The 16,606-nt window shown below is 41.7% G+C and overlaps 1 protein-coding gene across 2 annotated transcripts in view; it reads right to left on the bottom strand.

Moving 5' to 3' along the window:
- Positions 1 to 16,606, bottom strand: part of TLN2 (talin 2) — a 155,914-nt gene that overhangs the window by 46,372 nt on the left and 92,936 nt on the right. For both annotated transcript variants that reach the window (XM_017816944.1, XM_017816942.1), the window contains 11 exons: positions 15,956 to 16,084; positions 15,213 to 15,315; positions 13,374 to 13,582; positions 12,463 to 12,582; positions 11,212 to 11,409; positions 8,994 to 9,133; positions 6,539 to 6,632; positions 3,704 to 3,793; positions 2,467 to 2,589; positions 1,243 to 1,386; positions 917 to 1,078 (listed from right to left, as the gene is read on the bottom strand). In XM_017816944.1, coding sequence (XP_017672433.1) covers positions 917 to 1,078; positions 1,243 to 1,386; positions 2,467 to 2,589; positions 3,704 to 3,793; positions 6,539 to 6,632; positions 8,994 to 9,133; positions 11,212 to 11,409; positions 12,463 to 12,582; positions 13,374 to 13,582; positions 15,213 to 15,315; positions 15,956 to 16,084 — 1,512 coding nt within the window. The remainder of the gene's footprint in view (positions 1 to 916; positions 1,079 to 1,242; positions 1,387 to 2,466; positions 2,590 to 3,703; positions 3,794 to 6,538; positions 6,633 to 8,993; positions 9,134 to 11,211; positions 11,410 to 12,462; positions 12,583 to 13,373; positions 13,583 to 15,212; positions 15,316 to 15,955; positions 16,085 to 16,606) is intronic.

Below are 16,606 nucleotides of genomic sequence, written 5' to 3' on the forward strand. Positions count from 1 at the left end.
CTGGTTATCAACCCTAAACTTTAAAATGCTGCTTTGCTTCATGAGACTGAATAAAGGTCTTTCTATCACTGCACTCCCACGACTCTCTCAAGTGGTGTCTCAGCCCCTCATGCTCCAAAGGGGGAAGGGCTAAATTTCTACCTTTTTGTGGCTTGTGAAGGTGGTTGTTTCCTACAGACCTATTTTTAAATTTTTCAGTGGTTTTTTTCTTTAAGCAAACCAGTAATTTATTGCTCTCATTTCCACACAAGTCACCCAATCTCTTTCACAATCTCATAGCAAACATTTCAGCTAATGAAATTGGATTAGATCTGCTAATGGCTTCCAGAAGGGTTTAGAATCTCAAGTCCTCTATGGCTTCACAAGTGTTATTTCTGCTTCCATGAAGAAAAACTACCTCTTGCCAAATTGCTGGCAGGTATCTGGAAAATAAAAGATTACTATTAACAGGAGACTGTTACCAACATAAATGGCTTCTGTTTGGTTCTCAGTATTAATTATTTCTTTTTTTTTCTCTTATATTTATGCTAATCTCCAGATATTAAGGAACTTAACACCATTAAAATCCTTCACATTCAGTTGTTTGTAGACTATTCTTATGGTGCAAGCTTATTAAACACATCAATGCTGAAGGGTTTCATACTGGATAGGCCAGCTGCCTCTCCTAATATTAATATTAGTATTAATATTGCCCAATTTTTCCATCTGGACTTCAGCAGCTTAGCACTGAACGTGTTTTCCAGTTCAGGTCTTCAGAATCATAATTAGTGATTTTTTAAACCACGCATATCCAAGAAAGCAAGAAGATATTTCTCTCTGTTCTCATTCTGCCTCAATAAGAATTAAAAAAAAAAAAAAATCCCCAAAACCTAAGACCACAAAGGAAGAAGGAAGCACAATTAAGCAGGATTTGTACCTTGATGGTTTTGACCAGGTTAGCAGTGCTGTTGGCAACCTCCTTGGCAGACTGCACGAAGTGTCTCTTGGCAACAGGGTTGGCAGTTTTGGAGGAGGCAATGCGGCAGGCATTGCACAGGGCAGAGGTGTGCTTGGCCACGATGGTGGCAGCTGATAACACCTGCAAAAACAGATGGCACAAAACAGGCAGAACGTCAAAGGGGTGTCACAGTTGCCACGCTCCAGCTCTGCAGCGGTTTCAAACCAAAACCCCTTTGCTTGGACAAATACAGCAAAGTCAGGTGTCCTAATGGTGATGGTCTCGCTGCCATCCTCTGGAATCACCTGTGATGGGCTGCTTGCTGGATCTACCAAATTCTGGCAAGCCATCTGGATCGCTTGATTGGCTCTGGCAAATTGGATTGGGTCAACAAGACCCTGCTGACCAGCCTGGCTGTTTGGATCCGAGATACCAACCAGGTAAGCAGCCTAGAAATGGAGAAAAGAAGAAAACAATCCTAAGAAATTATGCTAAATCCATCTTGGATCTTTGATAAGCTTGACATGTGTCATAGCACATGGTGGTCAGAGGTTGCTCAGAAATCATACTGTGAAGTACAATTACCATTTCTTTTTAGCAATAAATCCACTGAAACCAAGCAAACTTACTCTTACCCTTGAAAAATTCATTTAGGCAAAACAAAACTGCCCACTGTTTAGACAGCTGGTAACCCTGGAAACATTCTTTTTCACTGGCATAGCCAATGGAGAGAGCCTTAAGGGTCACAAGTATGGGCAAATGATTTCCTGTATTAGCCAGAATTAGAGGTGATGAAGGTTTTTGTCAGACCATACCTGCAGATTTCTTGTATCCCTTACAGATACAATTACCTGTCACCTCAATATGGCAGTTAGGCAGTGCAGGGTCAGATGTGGAGGAGATTAAGTCCACACTGAGACATTCCATATTTGGGAAAATTAAGAAGAGGTTTTCAGCTGCAGAACATGATCCCTCCCAGCCAAATCCTTCCCTGAGGAGGCTGTACCAGCTCTCTACAGTTCAGTTATCAGACCAGTGAAATCACAGCAACCAGACCCTAGTTTGTTGCAGCAGCTGAAGAATTTTGGTTATTCCAGAAGTATTTAAACAGTTGAAACAGGTTCCCTCTTAGTCCTAATGTCTGAAATCTGTAGTGCTCCTTAAGAAGTTTTACGAACTCAATTCATTAATTGTACCTGCAGCTGCTTTTTGTGCACTTCTCTATGATGCAACAGCTCTGAGCTTGAGCTGCAAACATGAATTCCATATGCTGCAGCTTGGCTTTATCCACAGCAGTTTCCTTCTTGATGTCATTTCCCTTCCTTATTGAATATGCATGTTACTGCACCTGCTCCTTCTGCAGAGTGCAGCAGTGTGTGCACAGTGTCTGTGGATCCACACAAGCACACCAGGTAGTGCAAGGTCATCATTTATTGACCACAAGGAAGTGAATCTCAGATTTACAAACCCAAAACATGAGCTTGCTAAAAAATGAAAACATATTTGCTTTACACAGCTCAGTAGCTTACCTGAGCTGCTGCCTCTGTGAGGCCACAAAGAGCCTTGGATGCAACTCCAACACATTCTCCAAAGACTAAAAGATCCCCAGTTTTTGCATTCTGGGAAATGCCCGCCATTGATTCTCCAAGGACCTCGGAAATGAAGAAACAAGGATGATTCTCCAAGGACTTCAGAAATTAAAAAACAAAGTTATCTTCCAGACCTACCACTCAACAGCAAGTGAGCCAGTTCTGGCCCACAAACCTCTTGAACTTGGCTTCCTGAATTTTGAGCTAGTTAATGACCTCCCTGAACTGAGCACATTCCTCTGTGTGGTGTAAGGGATCAGACATGCAGAAATGAGCACTGTTACAGCTCCAAGGACTAGGAGGACACAGGATTAAGCCTCGTTATTTTTGCTGTCATCCTCCAGTCACCCCAGCCCCCCTGGCAGTCAGGTGCACTTCAGAGACTGCAGCCAGTCCTGCAGATGCTGTCAACACATCCAGCATCATCTTTGTCCCTAAATTCAGAAACTCTGTGTAAATGAAACTGCACCTGGACTGCTGGCACCATCTGACTGTCAGAATACACATTAATTCCCACAGTGTGTCCCACTGAATTCAGTTCACTTTGTTTTAAAATTCCAAGTCTGGTTTTCTGACTGCAGAGCATTAGACAGAAGATGACATGCACACCCGTCAGGCACTTCTTTTTTTCTTTCAGAGAAGGAAGGATCGAGACAATTCCAGCACATCAAATTAAAAGGACACCAAAAGCAGGCTTCAAAGGAAGATGTAAAGCACAGTAAAATTAAAAATAACTTCAGAGACTTCACACAGATTTTCGGATGTGCTGGAGTGTCTGGGCTGCTCAGACATTTCTCTGAGCTGTTGTGCACAGAATGATACAATGGTATTTCACTGCCAAGCCTCCCATTCATGCTTTGGGCCATTCTCACATAGCTGCAGTCAAAATACGTCACCAAAGTATGATGTGTTGTCTAATGCCCAGGAGAGGAAGGGAGAGAGGAGAAACTTGAACAGCACTGCACAACAGTCACTTAATTAAAAATGTCTTACTGAGGTGACATGCCTTCTAAGTGACCAAAAACTGAAATTACCTCTCAGAGACCTATCTCAGGCTGAGGTTATCAAGGAATGCAGCACTGACTGCATCTCCAACATATTTGATATGCATGTGGAAACTTCTGACAATTCAAACAGGCTTTACAATTGGCACAGAAGTGGGGAAAAAAGAACTTACCTTTGAGTTTTCCATGACACCCTCAATACAATCAAAATAGGAGAGATCACTCACAGGCTCGTTGGGGTTGTCCAGCATCCCCTTAACTGTCTGAAGTTAACAAAAAAACCTCTGATTATTGACAGGGCCTGAAGTACTGAGCTGGGAAGAACACAGACCACCACACCTGTCCTGCTTATAGCAGTGTAGTCTCACACATCTGTACAATCCCACCCTTCCAGAGTGTCACCACACACTGGTGCACCAGTGGATCTGCTGGTAACACAGGCTACTGTGGTTTGTGATGAGTGACCTATGGTCAGCCAGAGATGCTCAGCTGACACAAGGCACTCTGGCTTTCTGTCAGTTGGCACCAGTCTAATGCATGTTTTCAGCACTGTTTTAAATTTCATAAATGGAATTAAAATATTGGTAGGAAAAATAGCTACCATTTGTTGAGCACTGTCTAGAAACACAAAGGGCTACCAAACTAAGTGCACATCCCCCAGAATGGCTCCTCCCTCTGTCAGAAAACTACATTGACTAGTTGGGTTTAATTCCTTTTTCTGAGGTGACTCTGAGTCCTGGAAATAACAATGTGACCCGAGTCACATATTCACTGAATGAAAGCAGTTAGGTAACAAAGCTTGTAAAAAGCTGAAAAAATGCAGGAGACTAATTCTTTTATTCATAAAAATACCTGCAGTAGGCCTTTTTTCAAGTTTGGAGGAACACTGTTTTTCTGCAAAATATCAGGCAGATAAGACTTTTAATCTTGCCAGTAAAAGTAAAATCAGTTAAGTATAGAAAGATCCTAAGAGCTGTAGCTGACATTTGCTTTACACCTGAAGGAAATCAAGGCATGATTTTAAACACTTGGGCTCTTCCTGTAACACATTAAGATACACCTGCAGTGTTTTTAACAGCTCAACTATCGCTTTATAAAAGTCTTACAGCAATTAAAATAGAGAAAAATGTGATGTGAAGAAGTGGTATCCAGAAAACCATTTCCAGGGGCCTCTCCTGTCTCTCAGGTCTCACAGACATGGCAGCACCTCTTCACTGTTGTGGTCTATTAAACAACAATTTGAAAAGCAAACAAGGTCTCTGAGACAGAGGCCCTGAGAACACAAGGAAACAGAGCAGCAAAATACAAGCCAGCACAAACTTCCCACTGACACACATTTGTGTTACTCTTTTCAGCTGAAATTTGGGGCAAGTTTAATCACCTCACTGGAGGTCAGACAGTAAGGTCCTCTCTAAACACAGTTTTCCAGAGTCTCCAGAGAAGACTACAGAGCATTCCAACAGTATCAAATCCAAGCTGAGACGCACTCTTTCTACAGAAACAATGATTTGCAGTACTTAGGAAGCCTTGGGAAGACTAGGAATAGTAGGCAATGAAGTGGGGAAATGAAGGGAAGAGGTAAGAGTCTAATCATTGCAAAGAGAAACTGAAAGTTAAGACTTCTCCTAAAATTTGATAGGTTCCTCAGGTCACTTTGATGTGAGTCTCCAGTCAGATTTCAGAACTGTGTGATTTTGCCTGGGTTTCTCCTTTTCCAGAAATTAATCTAATTCCATACAAACAGGATTTTCCACTAACTGTCCCTCTCTGGCTACTGTTTCCTGAAGTTCAAGATGCTACAGATCTTCCTTCTGCCCTTTGCAGGCTCTGCTCCCAATCCATGCCAGCACATGCAATTGTGTCCTATTGGCACAGAACCCTCTGCAAGGACTTTTTGAGCCTGTTCTGCCCTGCATTTCTCCTCTAAGCTCTCAGTTTTCTGTGGCTCATTAGCTGGAAATCTTCACCTGTCACATCCCTGCTGTTTTGCAGATCTCTCCCCATTAGTCTTTCAGGAAGTCCTGAGAAACTTCATTCCCTCTGCTTGCTCCTTTACATTATGGCCCAATTTCCTGTTTCCTATTTCTATATTTTGGACTCTCCTTCTGACCAAGGAGAGAACACTTCCAAGCATAAGAAGCTGAGAATTCAGAAGTACAAAGCAGCTCCTAGGGGAACTCTACCAACATTTTGGGATGATAACCATGGACTCAGATATTAAGAAAATTCACAATATCCTGGAATGCATTGCAATGACCTTTGCATCCTTTTGACACTAAGGGCTAGAAGTAAAAAGCTTAATGGTGTTTTATGCTCTCTACACAGGCCAGTCATCCCTTGATGTTCTGACCTTGACAGCACACATCAAACATTTCATTTAAATAAAAAGATCTTATTTTCTACTACTGTAAACAGCTGTGTCTGGGATCAGTGCAAAACCTTGGAATTAGGTCTTTCAGCTGACCCACTATTTAGCCAGTGAAACCTTTCACTCATGAACAAGAACATCCCTTGTGAGAGCCTGTATTGACACACACGTGGCATCAGTTTGGCTGTGACAAGGCAGAAACAAGGCATCAAAAATCTACACTAAGAAATGTCAAGGTAAAAGAGGGTAAGAAAACATCAGCCTCAAGTGGGATGTCAGTACCAACATCCTGTAAGTGGAAAAATCGAGACACTGCAGCTCCTTCCAGCGCTCTGCTGGTGCTGGAAACGTCCATCTCGTCATGATCCTTCCTTAAGTCACAGCAGGTGTGAATAATAAGGACTAAATTGTGCCTTTGGAGGGCAGGAAAGAGGAGATGGGGACAGAGCAGCAAATTCCATTCTGGCCAAAACTACAAGATGCTCACACAGGTTCTGCTCTTACCTTGTATGCAATTAAACCCCTGCCACAGACAGCAAGGGAAAAGACAGTGACAGCAGTTGATCAGACAAAGAACACAAGGGAAACAAACCCTTAGGGTCCACTTTTATTCACAAGAACTTTTGAAATATAGTAATACCTCCAGTTCTCTGAGTGCATTGTCACATTCCTTCTGCCCGGGAGCCTGCTGGGTGCACAGTGTGATGAGCTGGTTTATACTCTCAGTCACAGCTCTGGGGAGATGAGAAGGGAAAAAAGGTGTATTTTAAAGTTAAACTATTCCTCTAAGTAAAACTTTTGTTTCATTAACTGCATACTGCATAAAGATATAAAACTGGGGTCTTTTACTACATCTTTTCAGTGTTTGGGGCTTAACTGTATGTTATAGAGCTCAGCTACAGACCTCTTCTTTAACAAGCTTCACAGGAACAAAAACAGTATTTTTTTCTCACCACACCTTTTTATCAGACCATTAAATTAGCTGGTAACTAACAGCTTAAAAGAACCACTTCATCAAAAGTAGGATTTTCCTAGTGCATAACTTCTCCTTCCTGAAGATCCCAAAGGCTGCAATACAGTGTTGTGGTTTTTCTCAGGTCTCCACATAGATCTGCTGGATGTTTTTAGCCTGTTGTGCAGCTACATAGAGCTTAAAGAATGAGATATTTTTCATTTCAGTTCTATTTCAGAAACTGCACCGAATTTGACAGCATTTTTCTACAGAAACAGGAAGCTACAGATGCTTTTTGTATTGTTTCATTTTGTAGATAGTCTGGGTTTTGTCTCAAGTGTCTTGTGTCTTGTCTGGCACACTGTATTACACACACATAATCCTGTTAGATATTTCTATGCTCTGTTACCAAATTGGTTTTTTTTTCTCTTTAACTAATAATTGACATTCTCCCTTAGGTTTATATTCACAGAGAACAAGGTGTACAGAAGAATTATGTTTCCATGGGAGTTCACACCTCTTGAACACAGGCTGACACACAAAACAGTCACTACTGGTCTTCCTGATGAATGCTCTGATAATAAGCAAAATTCATTATGACTGCATTCATTTTGGACTCACAACCAACAACCCAGGAAAGCAGCTTCTAGAAGAAGGGAAAATGAGTGAAATTGGAGTGCATGGAGAATATGTTTTCCTCTGGCCTTGAAAACCGAATGCCATTTGCATTATTTTCCCTTTCAGAAACAGGCACTTGATAACATATTGATAACATGATTACCTAGATGGATGGCTACAGAAGGAAACAGGATGTGCTTATTACATATATTATATTTATGTTAAATTCCAGGACAGTGAGACTGTCAGAGGAAGCCAAGAAAAACTCCTTCACTAGGAAGACAAAGCTACAGAAAAAGTTTGAGTGTCTATTACAGCTGGAGCAAAGGGGGGAGAGGAAAAAAACCAAACCCCCAAAAACCCCAAGAAGATTAATCACAGTACCACAGATGATAAGAGAAAAATGAGAGGCCATCTTATAATAAGGAAGCTGAGCCTCGTTTTTCATTTTTCATGAGAAAAGGGAAAGCAAAAATATTTGACCCTGACCATATCATAGCAGGGAAAGAAGAAAGAGCCCTGGCAAGCTTGTCCAAGCTGCCCCAGAGGATCTGAGAGGGAAAATACAGTGCCTCCTTAGCATCCTAAACTGAGAATTGGTGCAATATTTACTCCACAGGGTTACCTGATGTATGAAAAGCCTTATGCACACAGGCACACGTGGACACACAGAGCATCTACAGGCTCTGCATGGCTCACCTGCCTTGTTCTAGCACTTGCTTCCAGAAGGAATTCCAGCCTGGCAGGAACCAACAACCACCTGGGTTTCCCTTAACTTCCTCTACACTCCAAGCAGGAATGTTCCAGCCTAAGGCAGAAATCTGTGGCAGTAACAAGAGCTCATGCAGCTCCTTCCCTTTGAAGCAGCCTGTCTTTGATTATCTACAATTTTCCTAGATGCTATTTATTTCCAGGGAGACAAGGTGGATGTCAGAATTTTTACTCAAAAAAAAACCACCAACCAACCAAAAAACTGACAAACAAATATGACAAACTAAAGTAGCATAAATTCTTTAGGAGATCCTTTACCAAAAGAGTGGATTTATAATCCTTAAAGTAAGGGTATCCTGCACCAAATAAATCAAATAAATGTAGCATCTAACCCTTTCAAGCATTCCTGTTCATGCACACGTGCACACTGTTAGTGATAGGTAGCTTCAACATGATTTTTAAGCATGTTCTATAAAAGAATACTATTCAATTTCTTTTGTTTCAGGGATTGAGAGGCTTTCTGTTAGCTACTGCCTTATCAGAACACAGATGGGGAAAAAACAGTAGGGAAAATACACTGGTTGCTTTCAAAAACCAGGCCAAATCTTCAACTGCTGGTTCTTATTTCCACTGAGGGTAACAAGTTATGCCACTGAAGGAACTACTCCAACATAAGCAACTTTCATTTAAATAGGACTGCAGGTCCAGCCACTCAGTTAACTGTCAAGAGCAGAAGAATATTTAAGCACAATATAAATATCACAGAGAAAAGCAAATATCTCAAGAAAACCTAAAGAAAGCAACACATCCTTACCTTGCTGCTGCTGCCAAGAGGTTCTTGGCATTAGGAGCTCCAGGATCAACAGAGAGAGACTTGGCAGCCAGTAACAGCTTGCTGGAAGCCATAGAGATGCTCTTGAGGTTACCTATGACTTGAATCTGGTCCTCTTTAGTCTGGAAAGCCACAGCAGCATAACATTAAGTGCAGAAATTGCAATAATGTGCTAAAACCATATTTGGAAACCCAGTTTGCTCATCCACCTGAAACCACTGGCACACGTGAGTCCAGAGAAGGGGATGGACCAAAGCCTCTGTTCACCCCAACAGGTGCCTCCAGCTTCACTCACATCACAGAGAAACAAACCCATGTAACAAATAGCCTGGTTTCTAACAATGGCTGTATTCAAAATGAGCAATGGAGAAACTTTACTACTTGTTGGACAATGCTTTTGTTGTCGAGACTCTCGTGTGTCTCTGCCTGGCACAACTGCTGCACATTATTCAGGCAGCGTACACTCTGTGTTCCAGCATCCTCTGTGTCCCCCACAGGCTCTCCAGCAACTAACTGGGATTACTCTCACAAAAATATCTCTCCAGAAAGTCCTCTATCCCAAGAAAACAAGTTTCTACAAGCCCACTTAGGTCAACATGCTGACTAGGACGTTCTATTACTTATTTTAAGCTGTTGCTTGAAAAGGGAAACCTGCATATAAATATGCAGAGAAGTACTGCACTTCCACAGCAAACAGCTGTGATTAGACTCTTCTGTCAATAATCACTAGAAGTGAATCCATTCTTTCTAACATTCTCTTCAAGGTTTTATGTAAAGAGAATATTGCATATTACTCAGCTGATATGAATAGCTTTTACTTTATATTTACTATATTCTGCTTCCTCCCTAACCCTACATTTTGCTAGGTATCCAAAATACTGCTATGGCATCTCTTCAGGCCAAATAACTAGACACAGGCACAAAGCATTCTCTTTTGAGAGATCACCCATCAATAACTAAGATGGTTATCATCCTCTATGGCAGCAGGATAAGCAAATTCCCAGGGGCCACAGGGTCACCAACAGTTGGAATTCTCATTTCAAGCAGCCATTTAGAGCATCATTTCTACCTTTGCCATCACTGAATTGCCTCAGACAAAACATTCTAACAGTCAGTGAGGTCCACAGCTAAAGGGACAGGCAGGTACCCGACTCCTGCTCAGTCTCAGAGCAGCAGCTGGATTTGGATCCTAACTCACTTCACAGATCTGGAACCCAAATGATTAAGTTCTGATGGAGAATAACCAGCAGTCAGTGTCTGACCTCTCTACTGAGCTCTATCTACAAAGCATCTGCTCTCGAGACACTTCATAAACGACCTCAAAGGACTGACACACCCCAGACCTTCTGGCCAGTTTTCCTTTGGCAATCATTTCCTACGTTTGCAAGGTCCTTCTACAAACTCGGGCAAAACTGTCTGCACATCCTTTCTTCTGCAAGTCCTCCTATCTCTCCTGATACGAGATCATTTTTTATTTGCTGACATTTGTTGTGCTAAACCATTGTCAAATGACCAGTTAGTGTAATTCAGCCCAGCTATACCCAGTAAGATAAAATGAAGCACCCAGACTACCAGGAACAATCTGGGCAACATGGGACAACATTCCTGACTGTCACCGAGTTCATCAGAATAGAATCTGCCAGATTTTAAATCACTGAACACAAGACCAAGTGCTTGCTGTCAGAGCCATGGCCCTCTTCAAATGTTTGCTCCACGCTGTAGCAGGCCCACAGCACCACAGAGGGATATCAATGTATCTTTTCCTCCCTCTACTTAAAGCATTTCAAAAGTAGCAAAGATTTTGAACAAATTTTGAACAGTGTTCACATAAATTATGTTCCAGAAGAGAAGCAACCCCTTCCATAAGCTTGGAGAGGTTCAGCACACCTTTGTACCTTCAGATAGTACAGCTCAAATTAGTTACCTGCCCAAACTAGACAGGAGTACAAAGTCATATTTCTGACTGGACACAGGAACAAACACCAATATCCTGGGGAAAATGCAAATGCTGAGTTCACTTCCCTCCAGATAACCAGTCAGGGAAGACTGCTTCCTAACAAACATCTCCTGTCATATCAGGACAGGCTCACACCAGCAGGCTGTGCTGCTACATGACCAATAAATACACTGCACTGCAAGTTGCTGTGCCCAAGATAACCCTTGGTCTCCAGTAGCACAAGCAGCATGGTCAAGAACTTACTTGTGCTTGGCCAGCCATTTCAATACCAGCATCAAGAAACTCATCAAAATCATCACTGAATTTTCCAGAGGCTGCAGCCAGTTCCCCACTTTGGCCCCGTGTGGCATGGACAACTTCTCCTGCTGACTGATTGAGGTCTGCTGCTGCCTGGTTCAGCTCACTCTGGGCTTCCTGAAATGACTTGGAACTTGGAGGGAGCTGTAAGAGACCGAGTGGTGTGGTTTAGTGTCTGTCACGTCTTCATGGCTGTGAAGTTCAACACAGATTAAGAACACAAAATGCAACGGAGAAGGGAGCTTTATATACAAGTTGGAACTGAACCCTGACACTGAACTGCTGCTGATTCAGTTCTGGATGCAGAGACGGGACTCTGGGACAGCTGTCAACCAGAAATCTGTCCAACAACTTGAGTCCTAGTGCTTCTCTCAAAGACAGACAAGTCTGTAAGATTTTCAAGGGACAGAGACAACAATGGCTATGTTATAGTTCAACTACGAAATTCAAAGTGATGAACTCAGTGGCTAAAATTGGAGAATTTTGGTCTCCAAGTCATCATTCACTTCCATCAACAAGATTTTCACAATACCACACAAGTATTGGCAGCTCTTCAGAATGACTCTGAACCCTCTTTAATAAACCAGGTTTGGTAAAAAAAACCCTGGTTTTACCAAAAGGCATTGTACAAATATATCAAAATACAATTCCTCCTTCATTCACAGGATTGCAAGGTCACTGTTAGGAGTTAAAAAAAAAAAAAAAAAGGCTGTTCAAATCATATAACCTTCTGGCAAATTACCAGTGCAAAAAGGGGTTTTTTTTGACACAGATGAAGTTAAACACAAATATAACAATTCTAGTCTTGCACAAAATGACCAAACACTTCTTGATAGATCACAATGCTCCTTCAACTGAACTGATCACTTCTAGGCAGGAGAGGGACTAAAATTTTCTACTTTTCATATTCTTCAAAATGTTAAGTCACAGTTGGCATTTTCAAAAAAAACCCCTAGTACCGATCTCTGGCAACAATTTCAATATTACCTTCACAAATCACAGACACATTTCACCTTTCCCATAAAACCAGAACAGCATTTCAGTCAAAGGAGCAGCTGCTTAAAGGTGCATAAACTTAAACAGAGCTTACATGAAGCACACTTAAGGCACATTTACTAAATAGTGATTTGACACATGAGGAACCCAGATCTGCTCTTCAGTTCTCTGAAATTCATTTCCATGTTAAAAGCATCTCACCGAATCTACAAGGAGCTTCTTGCTGGACTCCCCAATACTCTTTAAGGCCACATCCACATCCTTTTGTCCAGGCAGGCAGTTCACACAGTTATTCAAGGAGTGAGACACTGCTTTTGCCACCTACAACACACAAGTAAACACATTCACAATTAAGAGGTCACTGAGAGGAGGCACAGCCTCTATTCCACAGCCAGCAATTCCTACGTGTTCGGACTCTCACAAGACCATTTTTGGGGTTTGTGACTTCCTTGGTTTGCTGACCTGTAGTCCTGCAGCAATTGCTATTTATGCTCACCCATTTGATAGGATAATGTTGGCAGGGCAGCTCCTCAACTGCTCCTGGCATCTGGGATAAAGGCAGGTAAGGGAATGCCCCTGAAGTTCCCTATAGGGAACTGCTAATTACAGAAATTCTCAGCATGCTTCTTTTTACAAAGTCCCAATTAAAACAGAAGTCTCTCAATGAGAAATTATTTACAATGCAGGTCAACTATAGAACTTTTCAAATCAATAAAAAAAGAACCTGGCACTCCCTAATGCCTTCAAAAGGAGTGGTGCCACATCTGTAGGAAACATGCACTCACTTTTTGAATGTAACATGAATATAAATCCTTTATTTGATAATGATCAGTTTAATGGCTGTTAATTTTTGCAGTCAAGCAGTCTGCTCACATATGTTGTGAGTAAAAGCATTTAGCTGCATCTTTGCTTACTTTTCTAAAAGATGACTAAAATACCACACTTCAGACCATCTCCATTGTTTAACACACACACTGTCTGAGAGCTGAAAGGAACAGAAAGCTGACATTCCTTGCAGCCTGATTTTCTGTTGTTCTCTCCCTTATTTAATGCTGCATTCACAGCAAATTCGCTGGGTGACAATTCATGGAGCTGCTCCAGTTGGAACTCACCTGGGCTAATCTCTGCTGACTGTCTGCATCCCCCGGGGCAGCCAGGGCCTGCTTGGCCTCCTGGATCAGCATAGCAGAGCCTTCCATGACATCCCTTGCTGAATCCAACATTGCATGTGCTGCCACAGGGTCGGTAGTTGAAGCTGCAACCCCTCGTGCTGCCTGAGCCAAAGTCTTCAAAGCCTGAGCAGTTTCTCTGGCAGCGACTCCTGTGTTGAGATTTCACCAAGGATCCCATTAGTACCCTTAAAGACAATCCTTATATTTTATGGCATGAATTTGCAGGCAGTGATCCCGTTGCAAAATAACATCGCAAATGCAATTTGAAAGAAAATCTTCAAACATGAACACATTTGAAATACACAGCAGCATCTGCTTAGAGAAATGCCTGCAGCAAAGCCCTAAAATAAATATCAAAGACCAAAGACCATGTTGTGGGCAGAGCTCCATACCAGTGATTAAACCTTAGCGAAGCATGGAAAAAGAAGAAAATCTATAAGATGTAGGTGAGGAAAAACTCCCACTCTAAGCTGTGGGGGAGAGTGATTGTCTGCAAGAATGGTGCACACAAGTTCAGAGCCACAGCATCTCTGCCCCTCTGGAAAATCCAGCTTTGGATTTTTTTTAGAGAATAAACACGACAATAGTTTAAGTTCAAGCAATTAAAAAAGAGATTATTTGCAATGGTACAACTTGATATAACTTTACATCACCGTGAATACAAGCATATAAAAATAACTCCATGAAGTCACAGAAAGGATGTCATGAAATTAGTTTCTGTGGTGTGTTAGGCCAACATTGAAGGATATCCATCAACTCCAGCACTAATAATGGTCTCATTCTTCTATTTTTGAAATTTTTGAAAAGGAACTCATTGCTTTGTAGTGTTTCCTACAACTTGATGATAAGAGATCTACTAGATTCAACTATTCATTATCAGCTGTACTGATACATCTGAACTCCTCTGCCAGATACCCTGTGCTAACTTCTACAGAACTGTGTGACAGAATCATGAGCCACCTTAATGCAATTACATCTGCTTCAGATGGAAGTAACTAGAAGTTATGGAGCCCTGATGTAATTATATCCAGTGAAGTGGTAATTGCCACAATGCATTTAATCAGTAACATTAGCAAAAAAAAATTAAAACCTTACAGTAGCTTTTGTATCAACAGCTTTAATTTCTTACAGATATAAGGACACAGAACATTTTAACATCTAAGAACAAACTTTTGTCCCTCCTGCAGGAGTGTTTTTCTTTTTAAGTGCTTTTGGTTTCTAAAAAGGACAGGTGAAAACCAAACTGCAGAATCCATGTGCCCACATTCCCTGTTGGCTTTACCTCAAACTATGCAAAAGTGATCCATGAATCAGAGACCAGCTACATTATACATGGAAACTGGGAACACCCAGTAAGAGGGGCAGTTCTGAACATCACCAAGCTATCCCAACTGTGTTTGCATCCTGTTGCTTCAAAACATATCCAAAGGACCCTTTAAACCTCCTGAAAGGACAGAGCAACATCTCCAGTGGCACCGACCTTTACACTGCAACACATGTGAGTTCTGCCCTTCACAGTTTCAGTGGCACATATTTACCAAAACAACAGATGTCCCAATCTGTGCTGATTAGAGACACAGAGCAGATTTCATCACTGTTCTTTTACAAAGCACATGAATCACACCAGCAATTCTTAGTAACTTGCCACAATTCACTACCAGCATTAAAAAAAAAAATGGAGTAATTCCTAGATTTAAGCAGCCCGTGATAAGAAAACCTTTTATCAAATATTTAATGGAAAGCAGAGGTATCACAGAGATATTATGAATAAAACACTACCTGTGTAGTGCTCATTGCCCTGAGCAGCACAGGTTAACAGCTGGGCCATTGAGGATCCAACTGCCTTGGATGTGCTTCCCAAGTCCTGAGTGCATTTCTCAAGCTGTGAAAAATTGCAAAGGACAAAATTCTTTGAGTTTTAAGCTCAACACACTTGTTTTTTACATAGTACTAAAAAATTCCTCATTCCCCAAAACCCTCAACTTCTACCTCAGCTACTGAACACATACACAGTTTCTCTGAAACTCAATTAGCATGTTTTCCCTGTCCAGGACATAATAAATTAATATATTAGGTAATATGAACAACAAAACTATTTTTTAATTAGCAATGGAAGTAAATACCTTCATCTGAGGAGCAGGTTGGGTTTTTTTTTTCCCCAAATAAACTATTTCATTTTCTAAGCCTATCAGGACTAGCTGTCCTAGAACTACTGAGTTCCCATCATTGTCACTATTGAAAAGAATTCTTTTTGACAAGACCAAAACATTACTGCTACTAAACTGTGATTTGTACAACAGAGAAAGAGGCCCTACAGTCCTACGAGTAATTCTACTACAGAACATGCATCTGGTGTAGTAGTAGTAGTAAAATGTCCTCTTTTTAAAGAGAATTGGTGCAAAATCCTATCAGCATCATCATTATCCAAAGCCTCATGACTTGTTTTGACTCTAATATTTAAATTTTTTAACAGCTAACTTTGTTTGTTTGTTTTTAAATGAAGAACATCCTTCCTCAATTACAGTTTCTCCTGGGAGAGGTTTTAACTGTCCTTCCACAGCTGCCATCTTCGCATCCTGCAGCTCATTTTTGAGGGTCTGGACTGTGTTCAAGGCAGAATCGATCTCCATTGGGCCACAAGCTTCATGAGCCTGTTCACAGATCACAGCAAGGGCACTGTTAGCAGCTGGAAGCAATGATCAGAAATAGTAAATGCCTCAGATATAACCTCCCCCTCCCACATTATTTCTCTCATTCCTTTATAGGCCTCTGTGGGCACTCTAAGTGCCCATGTTACACACCATGGATTGCAAACTCCTGCACAGTGTCCTTAGTCTGTGAAGAGAAGAACACGCTGGAAAGAGGCACCAAGGGAATGAGATGCCCTCGGGTTGTGTAGACCTACCTTCACCCTGAGAAAACAACTGCTGCAGTCTGGCCTTCACCTCTGACCAAGATTCTAACTATAGATCATGCCTCAAGTCACCCTGAACCCCCTGATGTGGCAGCCCACAGCCATCTGTATGAGCTGGACATTTTAACATGAGCTCAGGTGTAGTCACCTACGTGCTACAACCCTGCTTTTGGGCCTCAGGGTGCACACACACACACACACACACACACTCACACACACACACACACACACACTCACACACACACACACACACACACAC

Source organism: Lepidothrix coronata, unplaced genomic scaffold (assembly GCF_001604755.1).
Source record: "Lepidothrix coronata isolate B3197 unplaced genomic scaffold, Lepidothrix_coronata-1.0 Scaffold58, whole genome shotgun sequence".
NCBI lineage: Eukaryota > Metazoa > Chordata > Aves > Passeriformes > Pipridae > Lepidothrix > Lepidothrix coronata.